This window comes from Natator depressus, chromosome 9 (genome assembly GCF_965152275.1).
Source record: "Natator depressus isolate rNatDep1 chromosome 9, rNatDep2.hap1, whole genome shotgun sequence".
NCBI lineage: Eukaryota > Metazoa > Chordata > Testudines > Cheloniidae > Natator > Natator depressus.
The window spans coordinates 95389645-95410813 of record NC_134242.1 but is presented as its reverse complement, the minus strand read 5'-3'; the positions used below and the strand labels follow the sequence as shown (position 1 = coordinate 95410813).

At 41.6% G+C, this 21169-nt stretch overlaps 1 protein-coding gene across 7 annotated transcripts in view; it reads right to left on the bottom strand.

Annotated features, from left to right (window-relative positions):
* FGF13 (fibroblast growth factor 13) overlaps nucleotides 1-21169 on the bottom strand; it is a 332231-nt gene that overhangs the window by 55570 nt on the left and 255492 nt on the right. For all 7 annotated transcript variants that reach the window (XM_074962687.1, XM_074962694.1, XM_074962693.1 and 4 more), the window contains one exon: nucleotides 16711-16814. In XM_074962687.1, coding sequence (XP_074818788.1) covers nucleotides 16711-16814 — 104 coding nt within the window. The remainder of the gene's footprint in view (nucleotides 1-16710; nucleotides 16815-21169) is intronic.

The following is a 21169-nucleotide window of genomic DNA, read 5'->3' as shown; positions in this document are numbered from 1 at the left end:
TTCGCTGCCCCATATGATACAACCCCTCTCAGTAAATGCTCAGCTATTTTTTGAGAATTTCTATCTTCAGCAATTCCAGATTTATATGAGTGTGGCAAGAGCAAATTCTGGCCCAGGGATTCTGAACACATTCATGTCTTTGGTTTGATCCATCATACAGATAGTGCCCAGCTGTAGTATTTGATTCCAGATTCCAAGTTGTTCTTCCCCTCACCATCTCCGTCTGTTGAGATCTGGGATTTTGGTCCAGGCTTATTTCTGAAGGGTCTACACTGTGCATGACATCAATCTTTGCATTATTACTTTAATGGCTTGGAGCTAAGATTCAGGACAATGAAAAGCTTTCTTGCATCTCGTCAGATTGCAAACCTGCTCCTGCTCCAATGGTTAAGCTCTCCCTGATTTCAGCCGGAGTAGGATGGAGAACTGACACAATAAATTACTGCAGTTAGATAACAGTCATTGTAAAGCACTGTAAAGAGGTATTAATCCTACCCTTACACATCAAACTCACTCCTGCCTTTCTTGGTGGCTCTCACCTACAGTGGAGACACACAGATTTCAAAACCATTTTGATCTTCTTTGATTTCCCTAGAGGTCATGTGATGCAATGTGAGATCACACGAAAGTATCTCCATTTCAAATTCTGGCAGCAGATGCAGTAAAATGCAGGAATGATGCTGGGTTGGTGCAGTGTGGGCATATGTAGCATAGAACCCAATAAATGATTCAAAGAGCAATAGTATGAACAGATTTTTCCCCACAATGCTTGAAAACAGCAGTCTCTGTAAGGCCTCTTATAAGATTGCCCCTTTTTGTCACTCTGCTGGCACAAAGGGGCCGGGGAGCCAGCAGGACAGGCCACGTGGACATTCCCCTTTTGTAAGGGGAACATAGAGGTGACACCTCACAACCTCTGACATAAGGGGCATGGCCAGATGCAGTAGGGTGCAACTTGAGCACCATTGTACTCTGGCTATTCCTAACTGCAAGAAAGCCCCCTGGAAGCCACAGAAATCCGGGCATAATTTGGAGTAGCCTATTTCATTTTATGCCAGGGCCAAGCTGGTCCTCAGCCCTACTCAGAATCCAAGGTCCAAAAAGCCAGTGCAGACCCATCTTTGCCCCTAACTCCTGCACTGCACTCACTCAAGTCAGCTGAGGCTCAGCATCAGGATCCTGCTGAGGCAGCTCTTGAATTAGAGCCATCCCACAGTTCATGAGATATGCAACGTCAGATTTGTTCATGGATATCAATCACAGAGAAAAACAGGTATTTGCGCTTGCATTTCACTGCCACTCTGCGCTGCGCCCTTTATGTTGTGCTTGCTGCATTACACAATGACACACAATAGCGTGTACTGATGAAACACCTCTTAAGGGACAGTGTGACATGAATGATGATACATGTTGACATGACTTCTTAGGCGAGAAAGCACGGTGTTCAAAATAAATGTTCACTTGAAGTGGATACCTGACCTCTCAAAACGTGCCATTGCAAACTCTCTTCTGATGGCTCCAATTTATCTGTCCATTTCCATACCATTCTTAGAATATCAGCATCCTCCACTGATGCAGTGACCAACAGCGATGCTCTAATTAGGGGATCTCTCAGTATTTCCATTATTAGTCCATACGGACTGCTGAATGCCTGTCTGTCCACATTTCCACTCCCCCCTTTTTTGTTGTTGTTGCTTGGCCACAAAAACACACTGCTGGCTGAAACTTGGCAAGCACAACCTTGGGTGATGCTGACAATTTTTGGAGCCTGGAGTTAATGATTTTTCTGATTGTAACTCAGAAAGAGCTTTGGGTTTTCTAAGCAGAAATACTGTATGCCCATTAACCCAAAATATGCGTTCTGGAAAACCAGCCAAGGTTTCTCTCTTTCTCACTGAAGTCCTTACTGCACATGTACAGCCCATTTGATAGGCTGACAGCAGCTTCAAATGGTCTACGCTGATATCAACATGTGAACTGTGGACCTGCTGGGCCTTGCTTCCTTAAGCAAAACACCCCACTGAGAGCTAAGCATTACCGGCATCACCCCATCTTTCAATGACCAGTCATCTCCTTCCCGTTTGGGCGTGGTTGTCTCATTCTAAATAACATATACATACCAATATTCAAGTAGAGCAGAATGAGTTAAGAGAAGTCTTCATTTCCTTGCTGATCTCAGTGTGTGTTGCTGACTTAAAGCACAGGGATAGCCCTGTCGTCGTTTTTGATTGGTCAAAAACACACTTGAGTTATCATGTGTCCATATCAAGTTTTAGCCAATTGCCTCCCCCCAAGTTCAGAGAAACAGAGGTATGGACAAACAGTTCCAGTTTTGGCTCATCTCTATTTCAAGCAGACACAGGAACAACAAAATGGTTTGGGTTTTACAAAACCTCAGTTGGAGTTTTGGTCCAGGTCCCACTCTACATGACTACCCACAATTTGTGGGTCTCTGATAAAAGGGTTTGGGTTTGCCCATCTTTAATTTGCTCACTTAGAGTAACATATATTACTTAAAACCTATGTTAAAACACTAAATGCCTATGGTATCATAATGGTAGGTATGCAAAACAATAATTACTTTAGAGAGCATTTTGCTTGTTATTAAAAGCAAGTCAGATTTTATCAAGCCTTTAGGGTCTCTGAGATTAAAGAGAAATGAGGCAATTTACAAATAAATAAGGGAATTTGCTTTCTATTTTGTAAACCCATTCATCAGACTATGTTAAAGAAGCAATAAAAGAAATCAGGAAGGCTAGAGAGGAAAGGATGTATTTGCTCATTTCTCAAATAATATGCACCAATCAGCCTCTTCTTCCACACATCTCTCCTCATGAGCAACAAACCCCATTACAAAAATTTGAACAGTAAAAACATCTTTTCACAAATCAAGAGACGAGCCCTAGAGCAACAGTGTTTGCAACCAAACTTTCCCAAAGTCTGATTGTTCTTAGGGGCCATATTTGGGAGTTGGAGTGGACCCATGGCAGGGATGGGGTGAGAACAATGTTTGAATCCAGGTCTGAGTTTTCCCAAAGTTCAGGGTTTATTCAGATCTGGAGTTTTGGTTAGGGGTCATTTCTGCCCCAAACTCAAAATATTTCACTCCTGTAAATAGGCACCACATCACAAACAGATCATGATGGCTGGGGCATGAGAAAAAAAAATTACCATAAAGACACCAAGGCTCAAACTCTCCTCTAGGTTTGTGCAATCCCATTGCAGTCACTGGAGTTGCAGATAAGTAAGAGAGGACAGAATTTGGCCCGAAGCCTGGATATTACAAGCAGAAGCCAAAATGTACAGTCCTTGCTCACTCAAAGCTTCCTTTTCAGACAATGGGAGTCTCATTTGGTTGAGGACTGAGTAAAGATGGTAGGATTTGGCCCTAGTGTATCATATTATCGCCAGAGAACTTGGTCTAATGATTACTTAACTTTACTAACAATGCTTTGCTGATTAAAAAAAAAAAGTATAGATTGGATAATTACTATCTGAAAAAGCGAAGACACTAACACACAACACTGCAAACAATTATCCACATTAAATCCAAATTGTTTCAAAAGAGAAACAGCAAATGTTTAGAAGACGGCTGCACAGGGAAACTAAACAACCTAACAAAGAAAAGGCTAGTATTAAATGAGGAAAAAAAGTACTCATTTGCCCTTATTGTCATTCTCGCGATTATAAAATTATGGGCTGTAAGTATGGAGGGGTTTGACTTTTGGGTCATTACCAGCTGGGTGTCTGAAGGTTCACCAGATGATTCACTGCAAGCCTCTACACACCCAACGTCGACATTTTTCATAACATTCGTGTAGGAAGTTAGGTCAACCCCCCTTTTTGGTGACCAATTTTTAGGGCCGCATAAGGGCCGTGAGAGTGAACATGTAGGGGGAGCACCTCCAGTGGATTCCCCTTTCACTAGACATAAGGCCTCCTGTTGCCTTGGGATGGAGATCAGGCATATTTGGCAGAAGAACTTGCTTTTAGAGGTGCTCTGCTGGCACCCTGCAGTGTCCAGATGAGCAGGACTATGTGGTCAATCCATGGGCTAAGGAGGGAGGAATCCTCCCACCAGGCTACAGGGTGCTCTACTTTACATAGTGCTTGGGAAGCCTCCAGATTCTTGAGCAGGTAGAGAAAGGTTGAGGTGTGAGGTGGGTTGACCAGAGCACAGAAAGCCAGTGCTCCATCCTCTCCACTGGCTAGTTATTCATGGATTCATTGTGTTTAAGGCCAGAAAGGACCATTCGATCACCTAATCTGACCTCCTGTATATCACAGGCCATTACATTTCGCCCAGTTACCCCTGTGCTGAGCCCAATAACTTGTGTGAGGCTAAAGTGCACATCTTCCAGAAAGGCATCCAGTCTTGATCTGAAGACATCAAGAGATAGAAAATCCACCATTTCCCCCCTTGGTAGTTTGTTCCAATGGCTAATCTCTGTTAAAAACTCATGCCTAATTTCTAATATGAATTTGTCTGGCTTTAGCTTCCAGGCATTCGTTCTTGTTATGCCTTTTCCACCAGATTAAAGAGCCCTTTAGTACTCAGTATTTTCTCTCCATGAAGAAATTTATACACTGTAATCAAGTCACCTCTTAATCTTCTATTTTGAGACATTAAACAGAATGAGCTCTAAGTCTCTCCCTGTAAGGCCTTTTCTCCAGCCCCTGAATAATTTTTTATGGCTCTTTTCTCTGCCCTTTCCAATTTTTCAACATATTTTATGGAATATGAACACCAGAACTGGACACTGTATTCCCGTATAGGTCTCAGCAATGCTGTACACAGAGGTAACATCACCTCTGTGCTCCTACTCACTACCCATGTTAACACATCCAAGGCTCACATTAGCCTTTTTTGTCACAGTATCGTACTGGGAGCACATGTTGAATTGCTTCTCCACTGACCTTTAAATCCTGCTCAGACTCACTGCATTCCACGACACAATCCCTCATTTTGCAGGCCTGGCCTGGATTCTTCATTTGGCTATATTAAAATGCATTTGATTTGAATGGGCCCAAGCAATCCAGATTGCTCTGTGTGACTGTCCTGTCCTGTGCCAATCTGTGTCAGCCAGGGCAGGATAGTCACAGACCACTGACAAAAGTGTTGAAGTGTGTCAGACCTCCTACCAAATGCTGCAGAAGCCCACTAAGATTCAGGCCCTGATCCTGCAACTGACACTGTGCAGTGGACCCGTGCCCTTGTCTAGAGCTCCATTAACTTCAGGGGGAGTCTGCCCGTGTGCAGAAAGTTGCAGGATCAGGGCTTTAGTGTTGGGCATAGTTCAAAGCATTAGTGGCAGTCTTTATAGTCTTGTCTGGTCCAGAAATGTACTTACAGAAGAGAGCTTTCCTTCCCTACATCCTACCATAACAGCTGAGGTCTACAGGGGTGTGTCTGCTCTTGGGACCTAAAGCTCTGCTTTCCCCCTTTGAAATGGATTCCCCCTGAGCCAGAGTTTTCCAAGCTTCAAATCACATTGCAAGGTTCTTCTGTTCAGCACTTCATCAAGCATTAGCTTGTGTTTCCTTCCTATTCTTTTATTTCTGTCTTCAGTCAGGCTCAGGGGATGATGTAGGATCATAGGGCGGGTTCATCTATGAGTCAGCACTGAGTTCTGCAAGCTCTTCAAAATTATTGCTCAGGGTTCTGGGACTTTTCTTATAGGCACACTAAAATCATTAAATGAGACACACACTACTAGTAACTCTCAGCAAAGAAATATCAGTCTTAGCTTGCTTCTCAGTTTGACTAGGAATGCAAATTTGTGAAGTAATTAACTAATGTGCTAGAAATCAACAATTTGCATAGAATACTTTCAGGTCTTCTGAGTTATAGCTGCAAAAATCTCCATCTCAAGAACAAGTTTTTGGAAGTATGTAATCAACATGGCTACAAATGGAGCAAGGTCCCAGTCCCTCAGTTTAGTTTATATTGAAATTATTTAATACAGAGAAGGCTTAAGTATAATTTAAAGCCAAGATTTTCAAAACTGGATACATAAAATGAGGCTCCTAAGTCCATATTTAAGTGCACAAATCCATTTAAATAGTTGGCCTGAGTTTCAAAAATGCTGAGAACCCAGTAAAGCTGCTGCATGCTCAGCATATTTGATAATCAGGTCTCTGATTTTGGTTACTTACACATGGATTTAGTAGTAGCCTAATGTTAAGCATCCAGGTTTGAAAATCTTAGTCTATTTCTGTACAAATGAGATAACAGATTCAGCATCCTACATTGGATAATCTTCCTACACTAAAATGGGATCAACTGAATGGATCTGATTGCATTCAGAGGAATAACCAGAGTCATAAAATGGTTTGGGTCAGAAGGGACTTGAAGAGGGCCTAGTTCCTGCAGCATTAATTTAATTATTCCTAAATTTAATTATTCCTAAACCATCCCTGGTAGATATGTACTAAGTGCACTCTTAAATAACTATCTACAAACTCCATTGGTGCCTTCTCCCATTGCGTGACTATTCTTTTTAGGCACCAGGCCAAAATCTGTTCAGATTTACATCCCACTAAAATCAGAACATTTAACCTAATTTTCCCCACTGAATTCTATTCTAGGCCTTCTGAAACATGGAAGGTGGGTAGGATTTAACATCATCACACACAAGGGAAGTGGCAACACATAGTATCAGGTTTCAGAGTAACAGCTGTGTTAGTCTGTATTTGCAAAAAGAAAAGGAGTACTTGTGGCACCTTAGAGACTAACCAATTTATTTGAGCATAAGCTTTCGTGACCTACAGCTCACTTCATCGGATCTGATGAAGTGAGGTGTAGCTCAGGAAAGCTTATGCTCAAATAAATTGGTTAGTCTCTAAGGTGCCACAAGCACTCCTTTTCTTTTAACACATAGTATGTATCCAGTCTTTGCTTGTCCATTACAACCAAAAATCATTGTCTTCTAGAGAAAGGTGATAGGGAACAGTAAACTGTGCTAAGTGGTAGAGTTTATCACAGCATTCTTGCTCCTCTGATTGCATCGCACAGACAGCATGTTGCTAATGTAACCCATAGTCTTGAATACCAGAGCTTTCCCTACAGCTGAACAACTAGAAGTCCTCCAAAAGAGCAATTGTTAAAAACCACAAATCTCTCGAAGAACGAACTTCTCATGAAATACATATCATACATAACTGCACTGAACTACTTCATGGGAAAGCATTAGCAGTGTTAGCTACTGTGTATTTCAAAATGAATCCTGTGCATTAAATTCAAGATATTGCACAATTATTTAAGCAAATAAAAGGGCATCTATAAGACACAAATGCTTACCTACAGACACTGACAATTGCTTATTGCTGTACAAATGATCTACAACTCTGTGTCTTAGTTCCTCACCTGTAGAAAGGTGATGATAACACACCTTTGCCTCAACATCTCTCTTGCTTGTCTATTTAGATTGTAAACTATCTAGAGCAGAGACTAGTCTTCGTACTATGCTGTCTGGTACTACATGTTTGCATAGCATCTTGCACAATGCGACCCCAATCTCAATTCTGATCACGAGACAATACACAAATAATGAATAACAGCAACAAAAAGGATGGCAGATATTGCAGAAATTAGGATTCTCAAATTCATGAAAAGATGTATGCCAAGTATACATCAGCTAACACAAACCTATATTTTAGAAAGTGGCTTAAATGTAAACAAACACTTGCATTAGACATGGGTGCTGTCCAGCCGAACAAATGACAGATTCAATAGCTGCCCATCTTGCTGTAGTACCTCTTTCTCCTGGCCCTCTGTCAAACAACCACATTGCTCGGCAATAATAATCAATTAACAGGAATGACTGCCATTTTTAATGAAGGGGAATTCACTGTTCAAAATGGTGCCAACCCAGAATTTAAGATGAACACGTATGAGAAAGCTATTGCAACAATCCATTAGAAGCTACCAAATCCAATGCCCTCGGCACTAAAAATGGAGACCTCTGCTGCTTAAGCTAAAGGAGCAACTCCATCAGCCGATAGCAACAGTAGTCTCTTATCCTTTTGTGGACCACCATACCCTGGCCCAATGTTTGACACTATTATGTAAACTCTCCTTTTTAAACAAAAATGACAATTGATTCTTTACAATGTCCCAAAAGATACAACTCAAACAGAAACTTTTCATGAACTGATATCAGATAAACTGCATTTGAACCTCACCCTAAGGGGGGTGTGTGCATGTGAGGAAATGAAACTCTTTAAAACTTGTTTGCATAACCCGTTTCATACAACTAAATTTGATGAAAGATGATATTAATATCATCAGTTGTGAATATGCAAAGAAATATACAAAGCAAATTCATGTACACACATTCATGTGTAATAATATGACCCATTTTAGTGTATTTTCATAGGAACTGGCTGCTTCAGTCTAAATCATAGACTTCGCATCCCCAAAATGGACTAGCAATGGGGTTCACTCATTAATGTACTAGAACAAAACATGATTTTCATCGTGGTACTTGGTTGTCATGACAAAGCTTTACAGCTCCACGAATGTTGCATTTGAACTAGTAAATGCTGCTTTTGTTACGTGGTTTCGGAAACGTCTGCCTCTTATTTTCGTAAGCAGATTGCCTAACTCTGGTAGCCACATGTTTTAATATGGGAAGAGCCTGCAATTGCTTTCAGTATTGTTTTGCCTTCTGCCACCAACAGTACGTTACGTGCAAGTAAACGAGTGTTTTCTCTGCAGTGTTGTTGTAGTCGTATTGATCCCATGATATCAGAGAGACAAGGCGGGTGAGGTCGTATCTTTTACAGGACCAACTTCGTTAGTGAGAGAGACAAGCTTTCGAGCTCACACAGAGCTCTTCTTCAGGTCTGGGAAGGGTACTCAGAATGTCACAAACCTTCCTTTTTCCTACAACTGCGGAGGTATTAAATGCCCACTTCACCTTGAATGGGCTCTTACAATATGGTAACTCCTTCTGCTAAATCATCTGTTCCATCTTGTATTGAGCTGTGCCAACAGGTGTTAAGTGACTGGAACAGCATACAGGAACCTTTCCCAGTGGAAATTTCCATGTGTGCAAAACAGATGAAGCACCTACTTCTCCTCTGTCGCTCGCATATCACTCTTTAAATGTCTATTTTAACAGAGATGTGTGATGTATTAATGCATGGTGGTTGGGAGAATCAGATCAGATGCGTTTGCCAGAGTGCAGCGCCACCCTGTTCTTCATCAGGGGAGCGGATTTATTTTAGTCACTTTGGTTTTGGACTTGCAGTTCCCTCCCTTTCAGAATATTACCTCACTTTCTTCTATTCATTGAGCTTCATCGGTCTCCCAAATACTTGGTAAATTTTCTAATTTATTAAGACACGTGGAGACATTATATTGTAAATTAATGGTTGTTGACGATTTCTGTCCAAATCTCCTTCCCTGTGTAAAAATTTTTTGCTATAGCGAATAGCCAATGGGACTACTTCCTTAGGTAAGGATTACTTCGTGAGTGAGCTTTGCAGGATCCAGCCCTTAAACTCAAATATTATGTGGTGGGATATACACAAGAAAGGGTTAGATTCGATTACTATCCTCAGCAATGTTTGGCACACCACTAGAGTTACACATTTGAAGGCAAAATCTCTTCCATTGGAAATTTGTCTGTTTCACTTACTGGAATTTCTTTGGTTCTGTCCTTTTTCTGATCATTCACTTATTTACTTTGAGCTTCGTGTGCCTTCTGTTAGTGTCAATATGGCTCGGATGGCAGCAGATGCTCCTCTAGGATGGGAGGGTAGTCTTCACTAGGTTTGGACATACTGGTCTGAATGAATCAGAACTGATGTGAACCTTTGCCCCAAACTTGAACTGAACCAGAACTAAAACCTTTAAAACCTTTCTAGCAAGTCAACAGAATGAACACTTAAGAAAAAGTGTTTTTACTTTTGATTTGCCTCTGTATTTACTGACTCCACCTGGGACAAGAAATATAAGTGCTGAAATATGGTAGGCTTTTCCAACCTCACTTGAGACTGTAAGTACTGGAAAGCTTAAAAGAAGCCTGGGATTTGTTGTTGTTGTTCTTTTGAGATTGCTAGCCCAATTTGGAAGACTCATTAGATAGCTCAGATATGGTGTGGATAAACTTTACCTACTTTAGGGAGCTGATGCAAACCAAACTCACAACACTTTTGAAGTTCACCCATCACTACTTTCCGTAGTACCTGGGTTCACACTGACTAGTGACAGCAATTCTAGTGAAGTTTTGCAGTTAGAAGTGCCAACCTTCTTTGCTTTGGGAGTGAAGCCATAGGGCCTGAATTGGCTCACACTTTGGTATTACTCAGGCATATCTCCCCTGGAGTCAATGGAGTTACACCAGAGTCAGTGAGAGGAGAACCAGCCTTCTAAAGCACAGCTGGTTTATTGCTGTTCACCTGCAACTCTGTTTCTCCCTGATCTTTAAGATTAACAGGCCTGTACTCCACCAATTATTGAGCCTGGTTTGCCTAGTTGCTCACTGGATTGAGACGAGGCAGAAGAACTGTATAGCTCAACTTTCACTGCCACTTTAGATAAAATTGCAGAAATGAGAAGGCAGGGGACTCTCAAGGAAAGCATCAGTGTCACACTGCAGCCTCCACAGAGCATACACAATTAAAAGTCCCATATGTTTACTTAGGTAAACCATCTGTTTTGCTAGAAAAAAAAGCTATCATGCTAGCATTATAGCCACAGGTATGGCAAACTCACTGACCTGTTCTAAATTTTGGATTCTTGCATTAATCCTAAATTGATTAGTGAAAGTGCAAAAGAAAAAGTGTGCGTCTTAGTAAAATTTGTACTGGAAAAACTGATCTTTTCCCTTGGTCTGATCCTTTCTCCTTCTAGTGATTTTTTTCTCTACTCTGCTCCAAATGTGTGTCTCTCTCTCTTATTTATTTACTTTAAAGAATTTAGTTACTGAATCAAAGTTGCAAGTTGTTTTAAAAGTACCACCCAACAATCTCCTTCTGGTGGATTCTTTTCCAAATTTTGCTCCAATAACACAGTATTGAGCCAATCTTACTTTCTATAACTCATGAACGTTCCCTTGATTTCTGTGAACAGATGTCACTTTAAGAGGATGGTATTCACACATTTTGTGATTGAATCAGCTGTAAGGTGCTTGACTTCAGCAGGACCCACTCTGTAGCCAAGAGTTTATTACACAGCCATTTTCTCATCATGCCTAGTAACACTGGCTTCTAGTCAAAGAGCCTGATCTTCCGAGACTCTCAGGATGTGCATCTCCCAGTGGCTGCAGTATGAGAGAGGGTGCTCAGCTGCACCTCGCTGGATTTGAGAGCTGGCTCAGGAAAGCAGTGAAGCTCCAGGAGTTTCAGCTTACAGAGATTCCTCATGATTCTTCCAGTGGAGAGCAGGGTCTACCCTCCCTCCCCCTCCTCTCCATGGAAATGGCAGGGCATCTGTCTCCCCATATCTACAGACTCCTCGAATCCACCAGAGGCAAGTAGCTGGTGAGTAGAAGCCTCCCACCTCTCCCCCCTCCCACCTCCCCCACCTCCTAGCACCCATTCACAGCACCCCTCAGTAAGGAGGCATGCTGCTGGGGAATGCTCCACTCCTCTCCAGGCAGTAACCCCACTCCAGGGAGCATCCTACCTCATGGAGGGGGGGACCACACAATTTATGGCAAGCTCTGGGCCAAATGGCCCATTCCTCCTGAGCAATGCAGCAACAAGGTGTGTGAAGGGGGAGGGGACAAAGGCAACTTTAAAGCACTTTTGTGCTTTCCACTTGTGTCGCCTGGCCCCTGGCATAAGTTAGAGCAGCCTCGGGGCATCTTGAGCTGCTGGAAAGCATTTGTCTGTCTGGGCTGGTTTTGTTCCAGCTTAGGAGCCTCCTTATGTTGGGCTAATTCCCCAACGGCCATTTCCACTTCCATTATGGCTCCCTTTCACCACTGGACTGACACGAGGGGGCTGGGCCTGTGCACCTGGCAGCAAAATGGTGCACCTCTGTCCCTGCGGTAAGAATCTAGTCAAGTGCAAGTCCTGCACCAGACAATTAATTCCAAAGAAACTCAATTGTGGTTAGCACTAGAAAGCTGACTGGTGAGCCGTGCTGCCAGCCCGTTTGAATCTATAGCAGCAGTAATAACAGTAAGGAAGTCACACATCTCTCTAGCTAAGAATTAGGTATTATGAAAAGGAAAATTCACTGCAGCAGTCTCGAAGAAGCTATCTTTTAGGAGAAGTTACGGTGTCACAGCCTATTCTGTACTTGAGGATTATTGGTGGAACATGATTTATATTGACATGCAAATTTAATGAGATGAAGATTTTGATTGTTTCTCCTATCTCTAGGTTCAGGCTATTTCCCTGAGGTGGAAAAATGCTCTTTGCAAGAAATTCGTTATGTGCAAATGTGTCTTTTCTCCAGTATACTAAAACCAAATTAAAAAATCACTCTAAGACTATAATCACATTTAATTTCTGTTGGCCATCATCAACATGAATGCATTAGATCATATTTACTTGTAGTGTAGTTACTGTACCTATGTGTATGATGATCTAAGTAAAATATGTTGGATACAGGAGACAGATGCTATGTACAGGTAAATTATATGTAAAATGGTGCATTATGTATTATTTCAAAACGTTTCTATTAAATGCATTAAAAGAAACCCATGTTCACTCTGCATTAAGGATGTGCTGTTCTAGTCAAATAGTCAGGAAATCCTGAAGAAAAACACCTTACAGCAGTGATGTTACCTCAAGCACATCGTACATCCCGGTACACCTAACAAAACAAACATGAAGAATACTATATTAACCCATCACCTACCAATCGTCCTACAGCCATCCGGCAAGGTGCCGAGCCTTCCATTCCCAGGAGACACAATGAGGGTTGAGGGCACTAAATATCTCACAGGAGATGATAAGGGGCCCATGATGTGCACAGCTTAGGTTGCCTCAAACCCTTTTATGGAAAACACTCACACTTAATGAGCTGCCCACACATGGGCATGATCCCTCCTAGATCTTCATGGCTGGAATTGTTTAAAAGGCAGGATCGTGCACATTGTGAAGCAGCTTGAGCCTCCCTCGGGAATTCTGGCGGAGCCCTGCACCAAACCCATGGCTAGCACTGAAAAATGGGTTCCTACAAGCAAGAAACACTTACTTGGGTTACATACGGAAATGAACGGGTTCACACAGACATTATGATGAAAAGACACGGTTGTTCACAAAACTGCAACATACTTTATAGTATTTGTGAAATAAAGACTCTAGCAAACAATAGTCACATGATATTTAAATTCACAAGCTCCAAGCTCATAACGTACTGCAACCTAACTTAAAACAATGGAGAGGCAGACTGGAGGTTTCTCGATATTGTCAACAATGCAACACTCTCCCAGAAATCATGGGAACATGAAAAAGCCCAGACTAGGATTTTGGCTGACGATTCTGCTACCTGGAATGAGAAGGAAACCTGCATTTTACTGTCCTCCCTGAAATGACTTTTAAAACATCGGTGTCATGCCTCAGTGAAAATCCTTGGCTGCTGGATTCTCACTTTGAATTTGGAGTGCTTTGGTAGTGGATGGGGGAATAACGTTTTCAGAGCTCCTGCGCTATGTTGCACTCTTTGAGCTGAGAAAATACACGCCTCTCCTTTTATGAGCTTTACTCAACTGCTGCTTTGTGCCACTGGGAACCATCTCAGTTCAGCCCCAGTCACTTTCAGAGGGCAGAGGACCCCACAACTCAACTTCTTACAAATGCATACCTGAAAGGATTTTTTACCCTTTCATTCAAGAAGACAAAAGCATGCAAGAAATCCACAGGGCAAAGAGGCTCGAAGAACTGGTGTTTGGCACATGCTGTGGTCAGTCACGGTAAAAAAATAAAATAAATTAAAATTAAAATAAAATTAAACAGAGAACTGCTACTGCACAAAGAAGGCTGGGCTAGATTCACCAGGCTGTTCGACCAGGATGACCCTGGTGTAAGGCCACTGAAATCAAAATGATTCCAGCAGAAAGTTAGCGTAACACAAGGTGAATCAAGCCCACTGCTTTGATCTTCCACGGGTATCAGCTCGGAGGGAGGCCGTTACAGCTTCAAATGCCTCTTGATGAGGTCCCTCAGAATAAAATCTTAAGGGCATGATCACCCTTGGAGATGCACTCACACCACTGCCATTGACTTCCATGGGAAACCAGAGAGAGAACAGGGGCTTGAAACCCAGCACTTTTTATGGAAAAAAATTTCTCTCTTCAGTGTGAATTAACAGATGTGGTAGACTAACCGGATGAACAGTGATATCAGAAATGCACCATGTAAAATACTGTGAAGGTTTCCTTTTGTATTTATCATTTTCAGTCTCACTAGCCTGCCTACAGCATGTGTGCGTGCTTTTCTCTATATATTTTAACCAACTATCATTCTTCTCAGCTGAGTCAATCTCTTGTCCCTGAGGAGCTTTTATAATTACATTAGAGGCGTCTTTTTTGCTGTAACTTACAGACGTGACAAACGATCTTGAAAAGTCTGACACTCAACCATGGATATCTGCTATCTACAGACTTATCATACACGGTAGATTTCCTCATGGTGCAAATCCACCTCAGTCATGATTTCAAATCAGTGGCTCAGAAGGAAACAATTCTCTTGTGTCAATTAGACATCATAGTCCTAAAACCGCATCAGACTGAAAGCTAGACCCAGTAACTGCTACGTAACAGACCAGAGATGGAGCTAAACAAACAATCAAACTGGAACAAGAAATAAACTTCTCATTAACCCTGACAATAACTGGTTAATGGTAGAAAAATATTTTCTTGAAATGCAAGATATTCAGAGAAAACCAGGTCAGCTTGATTGCCACAGAACTCATCAGTACAGAATACACCACACAGAATTGAAATACAACATGAAGAGAATTTCAGCCAACAGCTGAAAAGAAACCAAAGTTTGAGTCAGTTTTGATAGTGGTTAGTGCAAGGTATTGTCCTCAGAGACTCAGGACTCCTAGTTTCTATACCCAAATGTCAGAGTGCCCCTGTGTGACCTTGGGAAAAGCACTTTACCTTGCTGGGTCTTACTTTATCCCTTTATAAAACATTTATGATGTTTACCTACCTCTCAGTGGGGTAAAAATTAATTGGCCTGATCCAACACCCATTGAAGTAAATGGTAGTCTTTCCATTGACTTCCATTTAATGGGCTTTGGATTAGGCCCAACGTTTGTAAAGTGCTTTGTACATTGCAGCTGAAAGGTACTATACAGTGCCAAGCATGCTGAATAAATTATTACTAACAATTCTACACAGAGGGCAGTGCCAGGTATGATGAACTGGTAGAGCAAGTTAACAGGCTGTTTGTTTAGACTATGGACTATTGCTTTCCAAACCAGTCTGTAAACCTGGGCAATACAGTTTAAAGCATATTTCTGCAAGTTGTGAGCGCCTGTCTGAGGTTGTTTCAGTCCCAGTAGAGCTAGAAAGAGATGATCATGACCTAGGCCACCATCTTCTCTTTCAATATTAAATGACACCATGAATGCTAATGTCATTTCCCTCTAAACACGGTGTATCTATACACTTACAAGTAACTATAACGAGAAGAAATTAGGGAACAGAAAACATGGACTTCTATTTTCCCCCCAATGTGTTTGCTTTGGGAATTCAACAGAGCTTTGAGGCAGGTCCTCAGCTGGTATAAATCAGAGCAGCTCTCTTGAACTCAGTTGAGCTGTGCCCTTTTTCACCCGCTGAGAACCTGGCCCAAAGTATAGAGTCATTTTCACAGCTTCCCATGTAGTCAGTCTGTCTGTCCCTTGCTGAAGGGAACACTGAAAACAACTGGGGAGTAGAAAACCACTTAAAAGAATATGCAGGAACTGCAGTTCTGGGCAGCCTTTTTCCAGGTCAAGCAAGGAGACCCCTGACTTTCTCCCATCCACTCTAGGACTATATGGATGGGGACATGATTAAACCTTTTTCTTTTCTTTCAAGAAAAGAAAGTGCCAAGCATTTAAAATAAAAATCAGAAACGAAAGCAGACACATTAAGAACGAGTGTGGAAATTCTCAGTGGAAAAGTACAGCAGTGTTAAATGGCTGTTAGACATCTATGACTTTGTATTTTAAAACGTGCATTTATGGCATAATAATACTACCAGCAAGAAGGGGTGGCCCAGCTGGGATTCAAATATAAGAAAATATTGCTTCCAATAATCTAACAGATGGGGTCATTGGTGTAACAACCAATCGGAGAATACAAATACTGACATGAGCTAATTTCGCAATGGCATGAGCCATTAGGACCACCGATATGTTTCAGGCCTGTCTCTAGTCATGATGTCCACCCTTAAAGGACTTGTTCAGACTCTCACTGTACATTAGACAAGGGGTAAAGTGACATCTCTCAGCAAACATAAAGGAAATGTTTGGTTTACTCACACGCACAAAGCAATAAAGTGATCTCCACAGCTGTATTTTCTTACAATGTGGGGGGTGAGGGTGGGGTGGTCACTTTTTTCTTATAAAAGACACAGAGATTTTATTCCATACACTGCTTTGCATTCATTGCAGAAATGTGTAATGCACTAAATCCAAGACATCACCTGCATATTACATTTCAAATCACGCAAATGTTCCCGTCGATAAGGATTAGAATCAGGGTCACTGAACTTCAAATCAGAAAAGATATGGAAGTGGTTACTTACGGATGTGTATAGGTATCCTTCACTGTTCATTGCCAAATACAATTTCGTTTGAACCCCTTGAATAGCCACCACTCGTAAGCCCACGGGTATGAGGTTAAACAAAGCTAGGAGAGAAACGGACACAAATAGCAAAGTTAATCTTTTCAAATAATTATCTGAGATAGATGAGTAATGTATAATCATTATAACTATTCACAGTGGCTCTGGGCCTGCAAACACTTAATTCTAATACTTAGCTCTTATCTAGTCTTGCCAGCAGCTGATCTCAAAGCACATTACAAAGAAAATCAGTATCGTTATCCCCATTTTGCAGATGGAGAAACTGAGGAACTGAGCGGTGACGTGACCTGCTCAAGGTCACCTAGAAGGCCAGAGACAGAGTCTATGAATAGAACTGAAGATCCCCTGAGTGTCAAGACAGTGCTCTATCCACTAGGCCACACAGCTTCCCATGATAGTAGTCATTCCATTAGCTACATATTGCCCTCAATAGCTCTCCTCACAACGGTAACGCAGCCCTTGGTAATAAGTGTTCTGCAGGATCAGGCCTAAACATTGTACTTTCAAAATTAAACTGCTTTTAATTCTCTGCTAGCATTTCTCCTCAGAATAATCAATAATATTTTCAATATTTACAGGCAGAGAGGCCTATATTTTAATAACGTTGAAGTTGGTACGTAGACTGGCAAATTAAGGAAATAAGCAGAGCTCAGCCTTGGCTCAAATTTTTGCTATTGTTGTTTGGCAGAGGAATTTTACCACTGTTTGAACCAAGTATTTTGTATCATCAATTCCCGCTGTAGGATTAAAAAGAAATGGCGTAAAGAAGGGTTATGAAAAACAACAGGAGCTGATACCATAATCTATAGAGTCTCCTTTAGACTGTGGCATAAATGCAGGGTTAGAACTACATAATGCCATATTGAATTTTATTTACAATGTTTTTTTTACATGGCTGTAAAACTCCAATCTGCTCCAGGCTGAATTTTGGTATTTATGATCGTTGTCCGAGGGTAATTTAAAACCAAACCACCAATCTGAAATAAATTATTGATTTATTTACAAAGGTATAAGCAAAAAAATATGACCAGTTTTAAATTCCCTTTCAGCCTGACAACCCCCAAATGGACATGTTTAGTTACAAGAAAATTTGCAGCCTACCAGTGTTTAATACAGACTGTAAATTCTGGCAGTGCATCAATAAAATTTGGGGAAAAGAGCAAGTTTTAAAATGTCCTTAAAGGAGGGAGTGTCTTGGATTTAAAAAAGGGACTGGAGACCAAAGGCCAAATTCTTTACTGGTGTAAATGGGCAGAGCACCACTGATTTTAAATGAATGTCTCCCATTTATACCAGTGAGAATCTGGTCCCAAGACTTTTCGGTTCTCTTCCTGCCTTTGTCACGGGCTCTCTGTTTGACCTTGAAACATTAATTTAAGAGTTCCATGCCTCGCTTTCCCGATCTGTACATTGTGCATAAATACTGGTGCGAGTGGAACTTTTTAGGATGAAAAGATTTTTCACAGAAAAATGGGATTTCTGTCAAACACACAATTTTTAACGACCAAATTCTTTTTCGACAAAAATATTTGGATTTTCAGAATTTTTTTTCACTTTTTAAGGAACTGAAACCTTTTCGTTTTCAGCAAACACAAAGCTTTTAGTTTTAGGCCTCAACAAAGCAGCACAAATTTTCACTGGCATTTTAAAAATTTGTTTGCAGGGGAAAAAAAACAGAAATCGTTTCCTGCATAGCTGCAATAGTCACTTTATCAGGGAGTTGTGAAGATTCCTGACTTGCAGCCAGATTTTCAGAAGACCTCACCACATTGGAGACCCCCAATTCTTATTCAAGTAGAGGCAGCATAGTTTAGGCCAGTGATACTCAGACCTCGGTGGTCCTGGAGCCAAATTAGTGATCAACATTACCCAAAAGAGCCAGAATAGTGTGAATTCATTGCTCCATGTACCGTAGTACGATCTATTCATATAGAAACAGAATGACAGGAAATACTTCGTTTATATATATATATATATATATATATATATATATATATATATATATATATATATATATATATATATATACTGTGTGATTTAATTATTAACCAATCAGGATGCTTTTGCTGTGTTATCAACCAACTGTAGTTGATAAAATACAAATACACGGTCAGTCATTTTGCGGTGAGAATTATTTATATATATATATAATTATTTTTATATATCTATATATATATAAAAATAATTCTCACCGCAAAATGACTGAGTATTTTATCAACTACAATTGGTTGATAACATGGTAAAAGCATCCTGATTGGTTAATAACTTAGATGGGTTAATAATTAAATCACACAGTGTTTTAATATCATCTGCTGCAACGAGCTGCAGAAGACCCATTAAAGATCCACTTGTGGCTTGGGATCGTCAGTCTGAGTATTGCTGGTTTAGGCTTTCAAGTCCCTAAAGCATTTGGCGAACATCTTACAAAGGTGTTTTGTAAGTGCAAACCGCAATGTTACTGTATGTTTTGCTGGCAGAGCGTGTCCGCACAACCGTACAGCGGTCAGCTGGTGCTGCTGGGACGCAGGAAGTTTAGATGGTCGAGGCTGAAACTCAAAGAGAAGAGCTGAAGAGCCAGTGGTTCTCCTTCCCCAGTATCTCTCCTCACCTCTGCTCTGCCAATCAAAATGGGACGAACCCCATTTTGAAACTCGCTCTGCCATTGGCGCTGTTCTTCCTACTGCCGTCAGCCTGCAGTCTGAGTCGGGATTTTCACCAGGAAGCTGTGTGTACGGTCTCCATGGTAAATGCTGGTAGGAGCCTGTCAATGGATCTGCTAAAGACATTTCTTCTGGTGCGGGACAAACCTGCCTAGGATGAGCTAGTTCCCAGATTTAAAAAGCGAGGGATGGTTTTCAGAGTAAGTCATCCTGCTGTGCTTGCCAAAGGGAGAGTGGGCTGAGTGCCATGCTGTGTGTATTTTGCCAGAGGAAGCCTGCCATCGCAGGGCGGGTTTGGGCGCCTCACTCTAAGGCACAGTCTGCTGCTTCACTGAGTCACAGAGCATACATGCCCACCAGAAACTGGCATGCCCTGGCAGCACGCACATTGGCTCTCATGAGGCAAGAGGAGCAACTTGGCCGCCGGCCGCCCCTCCTTGGGGTATGCTGTGTGAGCTAGTATGTCAGCACATTATCCTGACTCCCATGTTATACATAATTTACTCCTGAAATTGGCCTTCCCTTCCGATGAAGCCCTTGCAGACTGTACATCTCGTTTACATACCACTGTGAGTAATCAGCATGAATGCATGGAAAGATGTGCAAGAGTCTCTTGTATATTTAACACCAATCGATAGAACCATGGAAACTCTCTGTTATTCAAATGTACACTCATGATGCCACAGATACTGTGCCAGAGACATTATTCGCACACAGTAACAAACTACAGTACTCCCTTAGCCGCACAGGCATTATGGGAAAAGCCTCAAAAAGCCAACCCAGAATTAATTCTTTTCCATTACGCTCTGTTATTGTCAGTTTGTGTTAGCCCAAGATAATGCCAAATGTCACTACTAGAATTTCCATGCGAGTTTACACTGCGTAGGATAGGACATACTACCTGATAGAATGAAAAAACTAGGTAATGCCTAAGGGAGACAGGATATTTGCTGGGGCCGCTGTTCAATATAAACTGACACTAAACAATAGCTGTAACACTGAGAAGGCACTAGGCTGCAACCATATGCCTGACTGTGTAAGTTATTGATAATTATAGGCCATCCTAGGCTGAAACACACAAACATGTCCACTTTCCAAAGAAGATGTTTTCCTTTGTATCTATCTGACAAGCCGTCATACCTAGATTAGGGAACAAATTCTGCCTTGATTTACACCCAAACAACCCCCAATTTCATGAGGCAAAATTAAAGCCGGGAAAACACCTGTCCCCAGAAATTCTTCCCCAAACTGTGAAGACTCTCACTGGCTAAAGACAAGGCCCTGTGTTTTCTACGATCCATCATTTACCATAGAATTGTGCTCTGAAATCTCAGATTTCTTTTAAAATTATATATGTTTCTAGCCTTTATGGCTGTGGATATGATCATGAAAATGTGAACCAAGTGAAAATTGATGGAATATCATCTTCTGAGCCTGCAGAGAGCCTGGAAGATTAGCCCTGAGAGGTGCAAACTGCCCCATTCATCGCACTCGGGACGCTGTGTATGCTGAGGTTCTGTGGCTGCAGAATTCGCCGTTCTTTGCATCTGAGCACCTGCCATTTTGTTTTGGGGCTTCCTGCTCTACTGTGACCTACCTGCAGCTGCCAGTTGCTGCCCAGCTTTCCACACAAGGAGTCAAACTGGATCTCAGTGCCTACTTCGTCTAGTAATCTATGAAATTAGGCAGCAGAGGGTAGCTAGAACTGGAATCCAGGAATGGGGGAGCTGGAAATGTAG